This window comes from Pelodiscus sinensis, chromosome 22, assembly GCF_052426305.1.
Source record: "Pelodiscus sinensis isolate ZL-2025 chromosome 22, ASM5242630v1, whole genome shotgun sequence".
Classification (NCBI taxonomy): Eukaryota; Metazoa; Chordata; order Testudines; family Trionychidae; genus Pelodiscus; species Pelodiscus sinensis.
In genome coordinates this window covers 17,796,188-17,814,363 of record NC_143073.1, presented here as the reverse complement: position 1 = coordinate 17,814,363, position 18,176 = coordinate 17,796,188, and the positions used below count along the sequence as shown (strand labels likewise).

General features: G+C 57.6%; 3 protein-coding genes across 5 annotated transcripts; 1 reads left to right on the top strand and 2 right to left on the bottom strand.

Moving 5' to 3' along the window:
- Window positions 1–18: 18 nt before the first annotated feature.
- Window positions 19–7,728, top strand: TRAPPC14 (trafficking protein particle complex subunit 14). Its single transcript, XM_075907015.2, has 11 exons — window positions 19–1,722; window positions 1,934–2,029; window positions 2,284–2,413; window positions 2,941–3,027; window positions 3,933–4,053; window positions 4,202–4,349; window positions 4,586–4,668; window positions 4,996–5,159; window positions 5,607–5,761; window positions 6,390–6,583; window positions 7,018–7,728. The coding sequence occupies exons 1-11, from the start codon at window positions 1,348–1,350 to the stop codon at window positions 7,169–7,171; spliced, it is 1,707 nt and encodes a 568-aa protein (XP_075763130.2). The 5' UTR covers window positions 19–1,347; the 3' UTR covers window positions 7,172–7,728.
- Window positions 7,729–8,042: 314 nt separating this feature from the next.
- LAMTOR4 (late endosomal/lysosomal adaptor, MAPK and MTOR activator 4) lies at window positions 8,043–10,058 on the bottom strand. The gene is made up of 4 exons (XM_075907017.2): window positions 9,905–10,058; window positions 9,214–9,294; window positions 8,921–9,038; window positions 8,043–8,323 (listed from the first exon to the last, which is right to left on the bottom strand). Exons 1-4 carry the CDS (start codon window positions 9,905–9,907, stop codon window positions 8,226–8,228), a joined length of 300 nt encoding a protein of 99 aa, XP_075763132.1. The 5' UTR covers window positions 9,908–10,058; the 3' UTR covers window positions 8,043–8,225.
- Window positions 10,059–15,529: 5,471 nt separating this feature from the next.
- Window positions 15,530–17,718, bottom strand: LOC142819635 (transmembrane protein 272-like). 3 transcript variants are annotated; one of them, XM_075907953.2, is made up of 5 exons: window positions 17,579–17,718; window positions 16,723–16,824; window positions 16,605–16,655; window positions 16,153–16,350; window positions 15,530–15,787 (listed from the first exon to the last, which is right to left on the bottom strand). In XM_075907953.2, exons 2-5 carry the CDS (start codon window positions 16,799–16,801, stop codon window positions 15,570–15,572), a joined length of 546 nt encoding a protein of 181 aa, XP_075764068.1. In that variant the 5' UTR covers window positions 16,802–16,824; window positions 17,579–17,718; the 3' UTR covers window positions 15,530–15,569. The 3 variants fall into 3 exon arrangements, with proteins under 3 accessions (XP_075764068.1, XP_075764070.1, XP_075764069.1); XM_075907955.2 differs by lacking the exon at window positions 17,579–17,718 and adding an exon at window positions 16,999–17,565; XM_075907954.2 differs by lacking the exon at window positions 17,579–17,718 and adding an exon at window positions 16,913–16,928.
- Window positions 17,719–18,176: the final 458 nt, after the last annotated feature.

The following is an 18,176-nucleotide window of genomic DNA, read 5'->3' as shown; positions in this document are numbered from 1 at the left end:
ACAGCACAAACTAGAGCTCCATGGCATGCTGGAGCAGCCTGTGCCCACAAGGGGCTCTCTGGGAGTAGGCCAGTAGCTGGGCGCTCGCTGGCTGCCGGCCACCTCCAGGTGCATTTTAGTATCTGCCTAACTGCTAAAAACAGTTGTGGCTACACAGTGACCAGAGCAAACGGTTCCTGTCACCCCTCGCACAGGCCTGCCTGCTGAGACAAGAAATGGGGGGTGCGAGGGCAGCCCAGGAGCACAGCAGAGCCCACAGTCAATTGGGCGCTCGAGAAGCAGGGCCCCAAAAGGGAGTGACACCCCCAACAGACACAGGATGGTGATTCGTCATAGGTGCCGCCAATCATCCACTGATTAGCCAGGCAAACTAGGAAGTCCTGCCTCCTTAGAGGAGTCTCAGGCTGGGATTGGCCTCTGTGCTTGTCTATTATTCTGGTGCAATCCAGAAAGTCCCGCCCTTCAGTCGCTCCCAGGGGAAGGATAGGTGTCCTGAGATGCCCATCATTTTCGGCATGGCCCCGGAAGTCCGGCGTCGTACGGCAGCTGATTGGTTGGCACTGGCCAGTGCGCCTTCTGTCAAGTATCAGACCCTGCGCCTCAGCCACGTTGGAAGTCCTGCCTCCTCTGCGCTCCGATTAGTCGACTGCTCCATCCTTCACAGCCGGGCTTAGGGGAAGTCCAGGAAGTCCCGCCCCCAGAATACTCTTCGGGGCCGTTTCTCGCGCTCGCTCTTCAATCGATGCACTCGGCGCTCGACTGCGCGCCTTGCCCCACCGGCTCTGGCTCCGCCCCCTCCGCCCCCGGCCAGCGGCTGCAGCGCCCGGCCCGGGACACCCGAGAGCGGGACCCTCCCGGCCCCGAACCCCCCCGGGTCCTAGCGTCCGCCTTTGCCTCGGCCCCGGGTCCTAGCGCCCACCTGCTCTCCTCTGAACCTCCAGGGTCCTAGCGCCCCGTGGGCCTTAGTGGCCATCCGCCCTATCCTGGGTCCTAGCGCTTCCTTCCCCTCCCCCCATGCACTCCAGGTCCTAGCGCCCACCCCTTCCCCCTCGGGCCCGGGTCCTAGCATCCATCGCACCGGTCCCCCTGCACCCCGGGGTCCTAGGGCTCTCCCTGTCCCTCCCCCTGCACCTCTGAGTCTAGGCTTTCAGCCCCTCGCTCGTGATCTCCCTCCCTCCCCCAGCCACCCTGGTCCTAGAGCTTTTTACCCATCCCTCTCCCCTTGTGCCCCCCCATCCTAGTGCCACCCCTGCTTATCCTTCAGCACCCCCCCTCCTGCTCCTAGCTCACCTCTCTCAGCCTCTTCCCCCACTTCCCCACCCTGTCCATCCCTCAGTGCCCCCCAGCATGGAGGCGCAGTGTGAGTACTTCATGTACTTCCCAGCTGTGCCCTTCCCGGCCCGGGAGCTGCTGCGTGGCGAGCCGGGCCGGTACCGTGCGCTGCCACGCCGCAACCACCTGTACCTGGGCGAAACTGTCCGGTTCCTGCTGGTGCTGCGGGGCCGGGCAGGTCCAGTTGCCGCCCGGCCGCCCTGGGGGGAGCTGGGCTCCTCCCTGTCTGCACTAGCTAGTGTCAGCCCCTGGGTGGGGCCAGAAGATGCAGAGCCCCCCGAGGGGCCGGGCACAGATGGGGATGGACCACCCCCAAACCCCAGCCAATTCCGAGACTGCTGTCCCTTGCTGACCCACGGCCAGGGCCCCCCTGGGCGGCCAGCAGCAGGGGTGAGAAGGGACCCGGGGGAGGTGAGGGGCAGCCAGGTGTAGGGGCTCTGGGGTGGGGACAAGGAGAATATGGGGGACTTTGGGTCAGAAACAAGGGTTAGGAGTGAGGGACACTAGCACAGCTCGGGAGGGCAGAGCTGGGCAAGTAGGAGCTGCGGGTTGGGAGTGAAGGGCTTCATGGTACTGACGGCTCCCCCTTTCAACCTCCCAGATCCCTGTGGAGGAGCCAATTGTCTCTGCGGATGAGGTGATTTTCCCCCTGACGATTTCCCTGGACAAGCTGCCACCCGGCACTGTCAAGGCTAAGGTGAGGGAGAGGCAAGCCTGGTTGAAGCCTCATGGGAGGGTGGCTGAGGGGACCTGATGTGGGCAGGTCTGAGGGGTACCAGTGAGGGGGCCGGGGGCCCTTGGGAATGCAGTTGGGAGGGGTCATGCATGGGTAGGGGAGGCCAGGGCAGGAGGGGATTTGGGCTGTGAGGTGGGACCCCATGTGAAGGGGGCCAGAGAGCCGGCCATAACCCCCCTCAGCTCTGACATTCTTTCCCCCTCACTCCCATGCAGATTGTGGTGACAGTATGGAGGCGGGAGCAGGAGGCACCAGAGGTCCGGGAACATGGATACCTGAGCCTGCTGCAGAATCGGGCGCCGGGCCAGCTCTTCCATGAGGAGCAGGGTGCCTTCAAAGCCCAAGGTAGGTGCAGCCCATGGCCCAGACCCACATCCCTTATCCCATGAGGAGCACCAGAGTTATGGAGAGAAGGGTACAACCTACAGCCCCTACCCCACGACTTGAAATCCAAGTCCTCCTCCCCATGGGGGGCACAGAGTCACAGGGAGAGGGGTACGATCACAGCCTCCATCCCATGGCCTGGACCCGCAGCCCCCACCTGACCCACAGCCCTGACCAGTGTCCCCTCTTTTTTTTTTACATCTGTGTGGAATAAGTTTTTATGTGCATTAGCATGTACGGATGTGCACCACCAGTAGAAACCCAGGCTGCCTGCTGCGGGCACTCTGCTAATCAGTGGGGCACATTGGAATCTCTTCTGGGAGCCACCCAAAACGCCCATCTTACCGGGAACACTGCTCCTGTTACCCACAGCTCACACCCCACGGTACAGCTGATGGACATTGCCCCTCCCACAGTGCTCCTCAGTCTTGCCCCATGCCCCTCCTCCCCACCTTTGTGGCTGTTCTGATCCTGCCCTTTGCCCCCAGTGAGCACCATGCTGACTGTGCTGCCCCCGCCGGGCCTGAAGTGCCGCCAGCTCAATGTATCTGGAAAATACCTCACAGTGCTCAAGGGTAAGAGGGTGCTGGAGCTGGGGGAGGGGTAGCAGGGAGGGAAAGAGGGCGCTGGAGCTGGGAATAAAGGTTTGTAAAAACATGGTCTATAAAATCATGTCTGGTGTGGAGGAAGTGAATAAGGAAAAGTTACGAGGAGTCCCATGGCACCTTATAGACTAACAGAATTACTGGAGCATAAGCTTTTGTGAGCAAAGACCTACTAGGTCAGATGCATGTGACATGCATCTGATGAAGTGGGTCTTTGCCCACAAAAGCTTATGCTCCAATAACTCTGTCAGTCTGAATCTGCAAAAGCGACGAGGAGTCCTGTGGCATCTTATAGACTAACACAGCTATGTCTCTGATAATTGATACCATGCAAGGAAAAGTTATTTACTTGTTCCCATAACATAAGAACTAGGAGTCACCACATGAAATTAATAAGCAGCAGATTTAAAACAAACCAAAGGCAGTATTTCTTCACATACCACAGTCCACACTTGTGGAACTCCCTGCCAGAGGATGTTGTGAAGGCCAGGACTTTAACAGGGTACAAGAAAGAGCTAGATAAATTCATGGAGTTTAGGTCCATCAACACTTATTAGCCAGGGTAGCTAGGAATGGTGTCCCTGAGCCTGTTTGTTTAGAGGCTGGAAATAGATGACAGCAGAGGAATCACTTGATGATTCCCTGCTCTGTTCACTCCCTCTGAGGCATCTGATATTGGCCACTATTGGCAGACAGGCTACTGGGCTAGATGGATCTTTGGTCTGACCCAGCATGGCTGTTCTTATGGCCGTGAGCATGGCCAGCAGGATGGGGGTACAGGAGTTGGGGGCGGGGGTAGCAGGATGGGGGCAGGACTGTGCTGCAGGTAGCAGGGACCCAGGTAGACCTGTCTCTGACATGCCCATACCCCTCAGTGCTGAACGGCTGCTCCCAGGACGAGATTTCACTGTGGGACATTCGTATCCTGCCCAACTTTAATGCCAGCTACCTGCCTATGCTGCCCGACGGCTCCGTCATGCTGGTAGATGACGTCTGGTGAGTGTGGGGGTGCTGGTGCTGGGGGAGAGCTGTCTGGGCATTTTTGTGTGGCAAGGTTGAGGGGCAGTGCTGGGGAGTCTCCATGGGGTGGTGCTGGGGGGGGGGCCTCTGCGGCAGACTGTCATGCTCTGCCCTCCCTCCTCAGCCATCACTCAGGTGAGGTGCCCGTAGGTGCCTTCTGCCGCGTGGCTGGCGCTGGCTCCAGCTGTCCCTGTGCCCTGAGTGCCCTGGAGGAACAAAACTTCCTGTTCCAGCTGCAGGCGCCTGAGAGGCCGCAGGAGGACACCAAGGAGGTGGGTGTATGGGGTTGGGGTAGGGACAGGCCTCTAAGGAGCAGAGCCATGGGACTGGGCCAGGGCTGTGAGTGGGCGGAGCCAGGGACAATACTGTGAAGGGCAGAGCCATAGGGCTGGGGGAGGAGCTGGACAAGGATTGAGCACAGGTCTGTGATGGACTGGGGCTATGGGACGGGAACAGGGACAGGGCTATGAGGTGGGGCCAGCAGCTGTCACTCACTCTCCTTCCTCAGGGTCTGGAGGTGCCCCTGGTGGCTGTGGTTCAGTGGTCAACGCCCAAACTCCCCTTCACCAGCAGCATCTACACCCACTACAGGTGAGCAGCCCCGGCTGCCCAGGGTAGTTGTGCAGGAGTGGGGAGGCACATCCTGGGGACTGTGATGAAGGTGCAGAACTGTCTGTGGTGGGTGAGGGGAGAGACAAGCTGCAAGCACACAAGGGGCAGGCACCCAGCCGGGAGGGGAGTGGCAGGTGCCTGTAGATTGGGGGGAGCATAGAGTGGGAGGGTCCAGGCGCTGGGGTTAGGACAGAAAGGTCCACGCATCCGTGGTGGAGAGGTGTGGGGCAGTTCTGGCACATAGGGATGGGGAGAGTCCTGGTGCCCGTGGAGTGGTCCTGCCACTGAGCTATGTTGCCCCCTCAGGCTGCCCAGCATCCGGCTGGACCGGCCACGATTTGTGATGACTGCTGCCTGTGAGTCGCCCGTGCCCCTGCGCCGCCGCTTCACCGTCACCTACACCCTGCTCAACAACTTGCAGGACTTCCTGGCCGTGCGGCTGGTCTGGACCCCGGAGAGTGCCACGGCCGGTGGGCAGGGTTGGTGGGTGGGGCAGGCCAGGTGGGTGGAGCCATGCCTTGAGGGCAGCACCATGGCCCAGAACTGTACCTGGTGGGGTGGGCCACTGGGGCTGGCAACCATTGGGAGAGCCGTGGCTAGTAGCATGGACATGGCCAGACAGAAGTTGCACAACTGGGAGCAGGTGCAGGGAAGGTGGGTGGAACCAGTCAGCGGGCAGGACTCTTCAGGTGGGGCCATAGTTGATGGGTGCGGCAACAGGTGGGACAGGGTTTTCGAAGCAGACCCACAGGATGGGGCAGCTGGATCAGGCTGGGGGCAAGACCAGGGTCCTTGGTCTGCCTTGCCGCAGCTCCCATGCCATTGTGAGTGAACTAACCAGGGGCTGTGGGTTGGGCCAGGAGCTGGGGGGCTCTGAGGAGGACCTGGGAGGAGCTGACCTCCACCCCTCTCCACAGGGAAGAAGCTTTCCAGTGAAGAGCGCCGGGCCACGCAGGCTGCCCTCGACTCCATCGTGTGCCATACGCCTCTCAACAGCTTGGGCTACTCCCGCAAGGGCAGCGCCCTGAGCGTCCGCGTCGCATTCCAGGCCCTGCGCACAGGCCTCTTTGAGGTACCGGGGTGGGGCCAGACATCTGGGCTATGTCTACACTGGCATGATTTTCCGGAAATGCTTTTAACGGAAAAGTTTTCTGTTAAAAGCATTTGCAGAAAAGTGTGTCTAGATTGGCAGGACGCTTTTCCGCAAAAGCACTTTTTGCAGAAAAGTGTCCGTGGCCAATCTAGACGCACTTTTCCGCAAAAAATCCCCAATCGCCATTTTCACCATTGGGGCTTTTTTACGGAAAAGAAATCTCTGCTGTCTACACTGGCCCTTTTGTGCAAAAGTCTTTCGGAAAAAGACTTTTGCCCAAACGGGAGCAGCATAGTTTTTCCGCAAAAGCACTGACAATCTTACATGAGATTGTCAGTGCTTTTGCGGAAATTCAAGCAGCCAATGTAGACAGCTGGCAAGTTTTTCCGCAAAAGCAGATGATTTGCCAGTCTAGACACAGCCCTGGGGTTTCTCCCTGTGCTAGGATGGAAGTGGGGCTGGTGGGTGAGAGCAGGGGGGCAGAGAGCCAGGACTTCTGGGTTCTCTCCTGGGCTCTGATTGGTTAGAGCATGAGGGGCTGGGAGTCAGTACTTGGGGGGGATATAGGGATGGGAAGTGCCCCCACTGTAACCCCCTCTGCCCCCAGCTGTCCCAGCACATGAAGCTGAAGTTGCAGTTCACGGCCAGTGTCTCGAATCCACCTCCCGATGCCCGGCCTGTGTCACGCAGAGGCAGCCCTGGCAGCCCAGCTGTGCGGGATCTGGTTGAGCGGCACCAGGCTGGTCTGGGCCGGTCTCAGTCTTTCTCCCACCAGCAGCCATCCCGCAGCCATCTCATGAGGTATGCATGCAGGAGGCTGGCCGAGGGGAAGGGGGTCGATTGGCGGGGGGGAACCAAGGAGCAACTTGGGGTGTGCTAATGTGAGGAAGGGTACTGGCTGGGGAGGTTTTATGGGGGCATGAGGGTGCAGCTTTGGGGCACCAGTGTGGGGACAGGGCTGGTGATTCAAGGTGACTGGTTGTGGTTTGGAGCTGTCATCACCACAGACCTAAGTATTTAAGGGGGAGGAGCTGGGAAACGGGTGGGCTGGGAGTGGAAATGCTCTAACATTAGCCCCTCCCCCTCATTCCTCCCTGGTCAGTCAGGGGAAGGCATCTGTGTTCTCTTCCCCCCCCCCCCCCCTCCAGATGGTAAAGGAGTCCTGGGTCCTCTGAGGGAGTGGGTTGCAGGATGGTGGGAGCAGAGCCTTCCCCAACACCTGGTGTCCCCTGCAGGTCAGGCAGTGTCATGGAGCGCCGCGCCATCACCCCACCCGTGGGCTCCCCTGTGGGCCGCCCCCTTTACCTGCCCCCTGAGAAGAGCATCCTGTCGCTGGACAAGATTGCCAAGCGTGAGTGCAAGGTGCTGGTGGTGGAGCCGGTCAAGTGAATGGGCCAACACCTCACTCCCTACTGCTGAGCTGGACAAGAGACCCCCTCCCACCACCATCATCTAGCCCATGGGCTGCTGTGGGGGGGAGTCTGGGATGTGCCAAGGGGGAGGGAAGCACAGACTTTGGGGTGTAGCAGAAACCATGGCTGCTGCTTGGGGAAGGCTGGGGGACCATGTTCTGGGGAATTCTGCTGCTGGCCAGGGGCTGAACGTGTCTCAGTGCGGGTTCACAGTCACTGTTTACAAACCCCTTCGCTTCCTGCATTGCCTTTTTCATTGGAGGGGGGAGGGGGGGCTGCACGGGTACTGGAATCAGAACCTTCTTTCCCATGAGCCTGTGGGGTGGCTCGCTGCCCCCCTTCCAGCTGGGAAAGCATTGCCAACTCCACTCCTGACCATGGGAAGGAAGGGTAGGTCCTGGCTGTGCCCCCCCCTGCTGTGGGGACTCATTGGATCCAGGCCTCCTGTGCACTTTAGTTACATGTTTTTGTTATTTATTTTTCTCTAAAGCAGCTGCAATTTGGGTCTGAATAAATTACATGAGATGGAACCAGCCTTGCTCTGTGTGTGCACTGGGGGTGGGGGGCATGATGGGTAGAGACCCTCTGTGAGACTGGCAGTCACCCTCCCCCAGCCAGGGCCAGTGTTGGAGCAGGAAGAGTGCTCACTGTTGCAGCTCCCCACCCCAGCCCTTCCTAAGAGGTTGTGTAGAGTGGTGCTGCCAGAGCTGCTCACTGAGCGTCACCCCCAGGAGTTGCCCAGGAGGGAGGGGGGGGAGGGGCAGGGGAGAAGAGGAGAGAGCTGAGGCCCATGGGGAATCATGAAGGGGTACAACCCCCCCCCCCGGAAGCAAACCCCCCCCCAACAGTTAGGAAAGACACTTTATTCCCCCACAGTTACAGCATGGCATGTGCCTGCCCTCCCTCCTCCTTCAGGGGGAAAGGCTCCCCCTTGCCACACCCTTACAGGTCAGGCTCTGAAGTGGGACTCCCCTTCCATATGTCCCAGCTGCACTTCACTGTATTCCCTGCTCCCCCTCCCTCCCACTGATTCAGACAGCAACCGGCTCCCGTCCATGGTTCTGCCGCTTCACCACAAAGATCTTCTGGCCAGAGACAGTCACCAGGAAGGAGTGTTCCCCAAACACCACTGTGGGGAGAGAGGGGAAGACAGTATAAGACCACCACCCCCCAAGGGGGAAGGATAGGGCTAGAGTACCCTGGTGAGGGGGGTTACAAACCCAGTGTATGCCCCAGTTTTCCCCCTGCACAAGTCTGGCTGCTGGGAGAATGGGGGGGGGGGGGGGAAGAGAAGAGATACACAATGAGATGGTTTGCACAGCAGGCTCAGACCCCTGGGGCATGGTGTCACCTACTGAGCCCAGGTCCCAAGACTTGGGCACCCAGGGCCTAGGTGCAAACCCCAGGCTGGGTGGAGCCAAATGCAGTGGGTCATAGAAGCAGGCTGAAGGCCAGTGGATGCCATGCTGCCCCCCCAAAGGAGGAACACCCCTTGGGGGCTCAAGGAGGGGGTGGCAGTGACAGCAACTTAGGGAGGGAAAAGGCATTACAAGGGCATGGAGTAGAGTCCTTCCCTGGTGCTCCATGATGTGGGCACTGAGGGTGTGAGCTGCATACCATCTCGAGGGGGATAGGCCCCAACAACCGCCAAGCCCCCTTGCTCCCCAGCAGCTCTGTCCCCACTCAAGGTCAGTCACATTCCCTTACACTCCCTTCCCACACTCACCAGAGAGGCGTTTAAAGGGGGGGTCAGGGCTGCGCTGTAGCCGGAACCCGCAGGCTGTGCCCACCAGCTCCGAGATCGCTCCCGCCATGTGCTCAGCGTTCTCTAGCTCACCAGCTGACTGCAGGGCCAGGAAAGGGAACAAGGGTTAGGGGCGTGCCCCCCTAAACTCCCTTGCTCTGGCCCACCAACCCCCACTCCCCTCTCAGAGCCAGGTGAGAACCCAGGAGTCCTGGCTCCGCAGCCCTAACTCACCTAGCCCATCCCCCTCCCAGGCTTCCGGGTCCCCATCTCACCGCTAGCACGGCACCATCGCAGATCACCAGGTAGCCCAGCTGGTCAGGGATCCGCTCCAGCCCCTGGGTCAGCGCCGTCGTCTAGGGGAAGAGGTCAGGGTCAGAAGCACGGGGGGGGGGGGGTGTAGCTCCCCTGGGCACTGAGGGGCTGTGGGTGACCACAGGACCAGTCAATCCTTCCCGTAGGGGCCAACCCGGAGGTGATGGAGCAGATACCACCCCCCGCTCAGTGCCAGTCCGTGTGCATGGGGTGAGGTGTCCGGCCCGCTCAGTGCCACAGCGGGGGGGGGGGGGGTGTCAGGCCCCCGGGGAATCCTCCCCCGGTCAGTGCCACAGCGGGGGGGGGGTGTCCAGCCCCCGGGGAATCCTCCCCCCCCCCGGTCAGTGCCACAGCGGGGGGGGGTGTCCAGCCCCCGGGGAATCCTCCCCCCCCCGTCAGTGCCACAGCGGGGGGGGGGGTGTCCAGCCCCCGGGGAATCCTCCCCCCCCCCCCCCCCCGTCAGTGCCACAGCGGGGGGGGGTGTCCAGCCCCCGGGGAATCCTCCCCCCCCCCCCGGTCAGTGCCACAGCGCGGGGGGGGGGTGTCCAGCCCCCGGGGAATCCTCCCCCCCGGTCAGTGCCACAGCGGGGGGGGGGGGTGTCCGGCCCCCGGGGAACGCGCGGCGCGGCGCGGCGGGAATCCCCCACTCACCATCTCGAGTTAGGCGCTGCCGCAAGCGTTACAATCAGTTGATCATCAGCCCCGCCCCCTGTTATCCCCTTCCTTCCACCGCATTGGCTGAAAGCGCTGCCAGTCAGCTGCCGTCCCGCGCTGCCATTGGCGCAGAGGCGACGCCCCGTCCCCACCAGTTAGCACTGCCATTGGCCCGCCAGCCTCTGAGTTCCGGGCTATGGCCTAGACCCCGCTGCTGCATATTCCATGAGTACATGAATATTCATGAGGTGGAACCCTAAAGCTCAAGACAGGTGCTGCCCGCCGGCCCAGGCCCGTATTAACCCCCCCCCCCCCCGGGCCCGCCCTCCCCAGCAGCCGGAGGGGCGCGGCGGGCAGGTTGGTGCTCCCGTGCGTGGGGGGCCTCCCGGAGGCTGCTTCTGCCTGTCAGGCCTTAGTCAACCCCGTGGCCCTCCTAGGCACCCGCAGTGCAGGGCACCCGGAGGACTTCGCTCTCTTGCTGGGTATCAGGCTTTTATGGGCTCCCCAGGGCGCCATTTATGGGGAGCAAGGGGCAGTAGCGCCCCCAGCCCCTGGATTTCATACTTGAGGTCTGCTTGGGGTTGCCAGGTGGCTGGTTTTCCACCCGCAGTCCGGTATTTGCGCCCTCTCGCCGGTAGAAAAATTCAGAAAATACCAGACGGGTGCAATGTCCCATATTTTCTGAATTTCCAGCTGGGCACAGGACAGAAGCCTGGCGGAGGCAGAGGAGCAACTGGGAGGCGGGGCCGCGATTGGCACTGGGAGCCCCGTGGTCACATGCAAAAGCTGGGTGGGGGTGGGGCTGGGGGCAGGGGCTGGGACTCCCAGCCACTCCCCCCTGCCCAGCTTCTCCATACAACCAGGCTGTGTCTAGACTGCATCCCTTTTCCATAAAAGGGATGCAAATTAGACACATTGCAATTGCAAATGAAGCGGGGATTTAAATCCCCCCCCCCCCCCCGGCTTCATTTTGCAGAAACATGGCTACCGCTTTTTTCCAGCTCAGAGCATTACCGGAAAAAAGCGCCAGTCTAGACGTGGTTCTTTCGGAAAATAAAGCCTTTTCTGAAAGATCCCTTATTCTTCCCCCCTTCCTCCTGGCCAGCTTCGCAGCCCTCAATGTGCCCCCCCCTAGCCCTGCCTCTCGCTCCTCTTCCTCCCAGCCAGCACTGCTCCCCTCCCAGCCAGTCCCTCCCCCCCACCCACAATCAAAGTATTTTGGGAGGGGTCTACCTGGTAACCCTACGTCTGCTTAAAGCCCAAGCCCTGACTCCAGAGGCAGCCCTTAAACAGTTTGAGCTGCTTGCAGCTTTGCCTTTGGGGCAGGGAGTTTGTTATAAACAGAGGCAGGTGATTAAGAGTAACAAAGGCCTGGGCAGTCCAGTAACTGAAGGATTGTTAGATCACCATGAAAACATTGCTGGGTTTTCACTTAAAAGATGGGCAGGGAGCTGAGTTGGGGAGTAGGAATGAGTGTTGTGCTGCTAGGATCTGCATTTGGATCACTGCTGTTAAACTTCTCATAAATGTTCTTGAAAAAGGGGTGAACAGGGACTAATCCAAAGCTGACTGCAAAGAGTTACAAAGGGATCTCACAAAACTGGGTGATTGGGTAGCACGTAGTCAGATAGAATTCACTGTTGATAAGTGCAAAGCAATGCCCATGGGACAATATAATCCTAACTATATGCACAAAAATGATGGCGTCTAAAATAGCTGTTACCACTCAAGAAATAGATCTTGGAATTCTTGTGGACAGTTCCTTGAAAACATCTGCTCAGTGTACACTGGCAGTCGAAAAACTAAAAAGCTAGCAGAATACTGGGAATCATTAGGAAAGGAATAGATCAGTGTTTCTCAACCAGTGGTACGAGTACTGAATATTTTAAATAGAAAGGTGGGATTAAAATATTTAAATTAATTAATTAATTAATTAATTAAATACCCTTAGGGGTACGTGAGAGAAGTCTGGGGAAGGATGGGGGTACATCAAGACAACTAATATTTGGAGAAAACTGAATTTTTGTTTTGTTTTACAGTGCTTTATTATTTTTGTACTTTTTACATCCAAAAATTTCATCGCTTGCCCAGCTACGATTAAGTTGTTTAAACAAATGTGTTGCAATGATAGAACATTTTTGTGTGTGTCTGCAGGGCCGGACTGAGGCCTTTTGGTGCCCGGGGCCCGGGCGCGCGGTGCCGCCCCCAAGCACAAGGCGCATGCGCGGGCCTGCCCGTGGAGCACATGCCCGCCCCCCCCCCCCGGGGCGCACGGCATATGCGCACGCTGGCCCCGGCTGCTGGCACGCAGCCCAGGGCGCTCGGTGCATGCGCTGCCCAGCCTGGCTTGGTTAGTGCTGCTGGCGCGCGCGCCGGGCCATGCAGGGCCCTGCAGCCATCGGGGGATGGGCGCTGCTGACCGGCACCGTGGGGATGCGGGCGGGCCAGCGCTGCAGGAGCCGCGCGCCCCTTACAGCTGCCATCAGGCGCCCCTCGTTGGTTGGTGCCCTGGGCAGCTGCTGTGCTCACCCATGCCTCCGTCTGGCCCCGTGTGTCTGAAAACTTTAAGTACTGGGTGGTACTTTATTAAAAAAGGCTGAGAAACACTGGAGTAGATAAGACAAAATACCAGATCGCCTCTATGTAAAGTCATGGTATGCCCACATCTTAAATACTGTATGCAGATCTGGTAAAAAAAACCCAATGGGATTTGGAAAAGGTATAGAAAGGAAACAGAAATGATTAGGGGTAAGGAACAGCTTCTGTATGAGCAGAGATTAACAAGACTGGGAATTTTCTGCTTGAAAAAGAAATGACTGAAGGATGGGGGGAATATGTTAGAGATCTAGAAAATCATGAGTGGTATGGAAAAATAGACTCAGGAAATAATATTCATTCCTTCACTAACATAACACAAGAGGCTGACCAACTAAATTTATAGGCAGCAGATTTCAAACAAACAAAGGAGGCACAGCGGATCATTTGAGGATTGCCTCTTCTGTTCACGCTTTCTGAAGCACCGGGCCTGACCACTGTTGGAAGACAAGACAGGGGGCTAGAAGGACTATTGGTTTGACTCAGTGTGGCCATGCTGATGTTCTTATATATTTCAGCTCTACATATCTCCCCCTTGCTCTAACTCCCTAGACCCCACTCCCCTTCCTGAGCTGAGACAGATCCCTGGAGTCCTGACCATGTCTGTCTCTCCACAGAATCAGTAACAAAATAAGAACGTACATTAAAATTATAATGCTAACCAGTGTCCCTTACATGACTTGCCACAAGATGTCAGAATGTGCTAGTATTAGAACTGAGTGGGTCTAATATTTATTTTTCTTTCTGTTAGATAGGAATTAGATACAGTGCTCCTGCTAAATTGTCTGCCAAAAAAAAAGTAGAGTTTTCCAGTGCCTTAGTAGCCCGTGGATAGAGATGTGTACGTGGGGGAGGCCAAATGGGGTTCCCTCCCACATTTGGTGCTTGGCTTGTATTCAGCAGCTGTGTCTAGACTGCATCCCTTTTCCATAAAGGGAATGCAAATTAGACATATCGCGATTGCAAATGAAGCGGGGATTTAAATCTCCCCCGCTTCATTAGCATAAAAATGGCTGCCGCTTTTTTCCGGCTCGGAACTTTGCCGGAAAAGAGCGCCAGTCTAGACGCGGATCTTTCGGAAAAGGCTTTATTTTCCGAAAGATCCGCGTCTAGACTGGCGCTCTTTTCCGGCAAAGCTACAAGCCGGAAAAAAGTGACAGCCATTTTTATGCTAATGAAGCGGGGGAGATTTAAATCCCTGCTTCATTTGCAATTGCGATATGTCTAATTTGCATCCCTTTTATAGAAAAGGGATGCAGTCTAGACACAGCCAGCATGTTCAGTAACGGCTGAAGCCTATGTCCTCAGTCCACCCCTCATGCACTCACTCTTTCCACCACCCCCATCATGCTGTGCACAGGTCTCCCCCGCTCCAAATCTGAAATAGCATCCCTGCCCATTGCCCCAGCAGTCAGTGCTTCCTTGGTGCTGCCAGAGCAGCAGATTTGGGAAGGGGGGTGTGCACAGGGAAGACATCACTTGCCCACTGGCTGATAAGCCTTTATTAACCTCCCTGTCCTCCCTAGCTGTCAGGAGGCCCATCTTTAAAAGAGGGAAGAAGGATGATGCAGGGAACTACAGACCAGTCAGTCTTACCTCAGTCCCTAGAAAAATCATGGAGGGAATCCTCAAGGAATCCATTTTGAGGCACTTGGAAGAGGGGAAAATAATCAGGAATAGTCAGCAGGGATTGACAAAGGGCAAATCATGTCTGACCAATCTGATAAGCTTCTATGATGAGATAACCGGCTCTGTGGATATGGGAAAGATGGTGGATGTGATATATCTTGACTTTAGGAATGCTTTTGATATGGTCTCCCACAATATTCTTGCCAGCAAGTTAAGAGAATATAGATTGGATTCTATAATTGGACTGTAAGATGAATAGAAAGCTGGCTGAAAGGTCAGGCCCAGGAGGTAGTGATCAACAGCTCAATGTCAGGTTAGCCATCTGTTTCTAGCAAGTGCCCCAAGGATCAGTTCTGGGACCAGTTTTGTTCAACATTTTTATTAACGACCTGGATGAGGGGATGGATTGCACCCTCAGCAAGTTTGCAGATGACACTAAGCTAGGGGGAGAAGTAGATATGCTGGCAGGCAGCGATAGGGTCCAGAGTGATCTAGAAAAATTGGAGGATTGGGCCACAAGAAATCTGATGAGGTTCAACAAGGACAAGTGTAGAGTCCTGCACTTGGGACAGAAGAATCTCAAGCATTGTTACTGGCTGGGGACCAAATGGCTAAGTAGCAGTTCTGCAGAAAAGGACCTGAGGATTACAGTGGATGAGAAGCTGGATATGAGTCAACAGCACGTCCTTGTAGCCAAGAAGGCTAATGGCATATTAGGTTGCATTAAGAGGAACATTAGCAGCAATGCCAGTGATTATTCCCCTTTATTCAGCTCTGGTGAGGCCACATCTGGAGTATTGTGTCCAATTCTGGGCCCCCAACTACAAAAAGGATGTGAACGTATTGGAGAGGGTCCAGCAGAGCGTGACCAAAATGATTAGGGGGCTGGAGCATACGACCTATAAGGAGAGGCTGAGGGATTTGGGTTTGTTTAGTCTGCAGAAGAAGAAAGGAGGTTCCAAAGAGGAAGGAGAGAGGCTGTTCACAGTAGTGACGGATGACAGAACAAGGATCAATGGTTTCAAGTTACAGTGGGAGAGGTCCACGTTGGATATTAGGAAAAGCTATTTCACCAGGAGGGGGGGGTGAAGCACTGGGCTGGGTTCCCTCGGGAGAGGGTGGAATCTCCAACCCTAGAGGTGTTTAAGTCTCAGCTCGACAAAGCCCTGGCTGGGTTGATTTAGTTGGGATTGGTCCTGCTTTGGGCAGGGCTTGAGGACCTCCTGAGGTCTCTTCCAGCTCTATGAGCTGGGGAGATACCCAGCAGGTGAATGATGTCCTGTGGGTGTCACACCTTTATTAACCCCTCTGCCCCTACTCCCTCAGGGGTCAGTACCTCCCCCCAGTGCAGCCAGGGGCAGTGGTGGCTGGGACGATGGGGGGTACACAAGACTCAAATTGTCCACTGGTGTCAAGCCTTTATTAACCCATGTCCCTCCTAGGGGTCGGCCTCCCCACGGTGTAGCCAGGGCAGGCGTGAGCGCAGCAGCAGCAGGCAGCCCACGATGCAGAGTGCAACCAGCAGCGCAGCCCCAAGCCCTATGTACACCAGCGTGGTGACCCAGAAGGCAAAGAGGTAGAGCAGGCGTGCGCAGAAGTCCGGCTGGCCAGGGTTCCCGTGCTGCAGGGGGTAGATTGAGTAGACCCAGACGTTACCTGGTGGGAGGAGATGGGAGGTCAGAGATCAAGGGTGACTGGGGAGGGGGCCAAACCCAGTAAGGGTATATTTACTAGGTCAGGCAGAAGCAAACCCAGCTGGGGGAAGAGGGCCCACCCAAGAAGGGGCACAAACATCAGGGACCCACCTCAGTCACCACCACTCCTATTTCCCTGTTAGAAGGCAGGTATAGGCTGGCCCTAGAGCTCTGGGATTACAGCCAGGCAGTCCAGTAGAGGTTGGTTCCCCTGGCATTACACTCAGGCAAAGAGGCAGGGGTAGCAGGGCAGGTGGGCACATGCAGTGCCCTGGCATCACAACTGGGCATCCCGGCAGGAGGCACAGGGCAGATGGGAGCACTCACCAGCAATGAACCAGGCAAAGAGGAAGAGCAGGAATACCGCCCTCCAGCCACGGGCACCCGGGCTCAGCTGGGCTGATTCTGTCCCATCCCCACAGGGCAGGCAGGTCAGCAGCAGCAGCAGCAGCAGCGCACTGCCCCCCACCAGCAGGTAGTAGGGCAGCAGGGCCTGCCGGGGGCACTGGCCCAGGTACATGGCTCCTGCAGGGGAGATGGGTGTCAGGTCCAGGCTGCCTTGGGGGATGGGGAGGAGAGGGAGAGCGCTTGCCGGGCTGGGGAAGCGCACACACATGCATGCATATCAGGGCTACCCTAGGGGGCTGGGAGGAGAGAACATGCATACTGGGGCTGCCCCAGAAGATTAGGGGGCACTCTGGGGCCACCCTGAAGGACTGAGGGGGCATGCATGCATCCTGGCCAGCACCCACCCCCACACGCGCAAAGCTACCACTCACCAATGACAATGCTAGCAATGGGCAGAGCCGAGAACACGACCTTCCCCAGAACTGGAAGAGAGAGGCAGGATTAGATGCAGGCACAGAATAGAGGATTGGGGGGGCTCCCAGCACTTACAGCTTAGCACAGGATGTACAGGGGATGCCTGGGTGCCTAGCAGAAGTGGGGTGCTGATGCCTTCCATGTCCTCAGCCATGGCACAGCTCTGGGCAACAGGAGCTGGGGATAAGAAGAGAGTTAGAGCCAGCCCCACCCTAAAATAGTCCCTCTGCAGAGCCTGCCTTCAGTCTAGCTTAAAGCACCTCACCTGGAGGTTTGCCCTTTATAGCTTCCCCCCCCCCCCCCCCCCCAGTTCAGGGTGGACCCTTCTCCCGCTCCTTATAAGGACATTACCCACAGGGGCGATTACAGGAGAAGGAGAGCCAGCTGACACAGATCAGGAGAGACTGTTACAAATTGGTTAGAGCAGGTTCTGGCTTCTCTCCCTGCTGGGGGGGTAGAGCAGGGAGCCAGGGCTCTCTCCCAGCTCTAGATCGAGAGAGGAGCCAGGACTCCTGGGCTCTCTCCTGGGGGGGGAGGGAGGAGGAACTTGTTGGTTGATATCACAATCTAGCCTGTATCTGGGGAACTTCCTGCTGCTATTTTGTATTGAGCTCAGCAGATAAAATGGTCTCCTGTGAGAGCTGCTAAAGTCATTGGGCTGAGTCCCTCCTCCCCAAGGGTCATGGAACCTGTCCCTGCCCACCTGGCTGGCTAGGGACAGAGAAGGGAAGTGCTGCTGACCCCAGTGTGGCCCTCAGAGCTCTATGTAAGCAATGAGTTTGCTAGATCTCAGCCTAGTTCCAGGTTCATCACTTCCTGTCCCAACTACCAAACCATCCCACACCCGCTCTCTGCCCTAGCGCAGAGCAGTAGGGCTGAGAGACCACATAGACAGAGCCCTCCTCTGCAGGGTGGCATGAGGACAATTTACCTATCCTCCGGGGGAGCCTCTGGCAGCTGTGATACCCTGGGGACTCCAGGCAGAGAGATGTTTCCGCCCCTTCCCTGCAGTGTCAGCAAGTGCCCAGACCACAGCAGCAAACAGCTCATCAGCCTGACTTCCTGCCCCAGGTCGGGGGGAGGGGGGGGGACTGGGCTAGCAGGGGCTGTGTGTTGGAAGCTGAGTGAGGGGCACCAGCAGGGCTGGGGAGGGGCAGATGCTGCAGGTCAGGAGTGAGGGGCACCAGCAGGGCTGGGAAGGGGCAGATGCTGCAGGTCAGGAGTGAGGGGCACCAGCAGGGCTGGGAAGGGGCAGATGCTGCAGGTCAGGAGTGAGGGGAACCAGCAGGGCTGGGAAGGGGCAGATGCTGCAGGTCAGGAGTGAGGGGCACCAGCAAGGCAGGGGGAGCCCAGGGCTGGACTGGCAGGGGCTGCGGGTTGGGAGTGATGGGCTTGGGGAGCTCAGGGCAAGACTGGCAGGGGCTGCAGGGCAGGAGTGAAAGGTACTGGCAGAGCTGGGAGGAGCCCAGGACTAGGCTGGCAAGGAGCTGGGGGTGCAGGGATTGCAGGTCAAGAGCGAGGGGCACCAG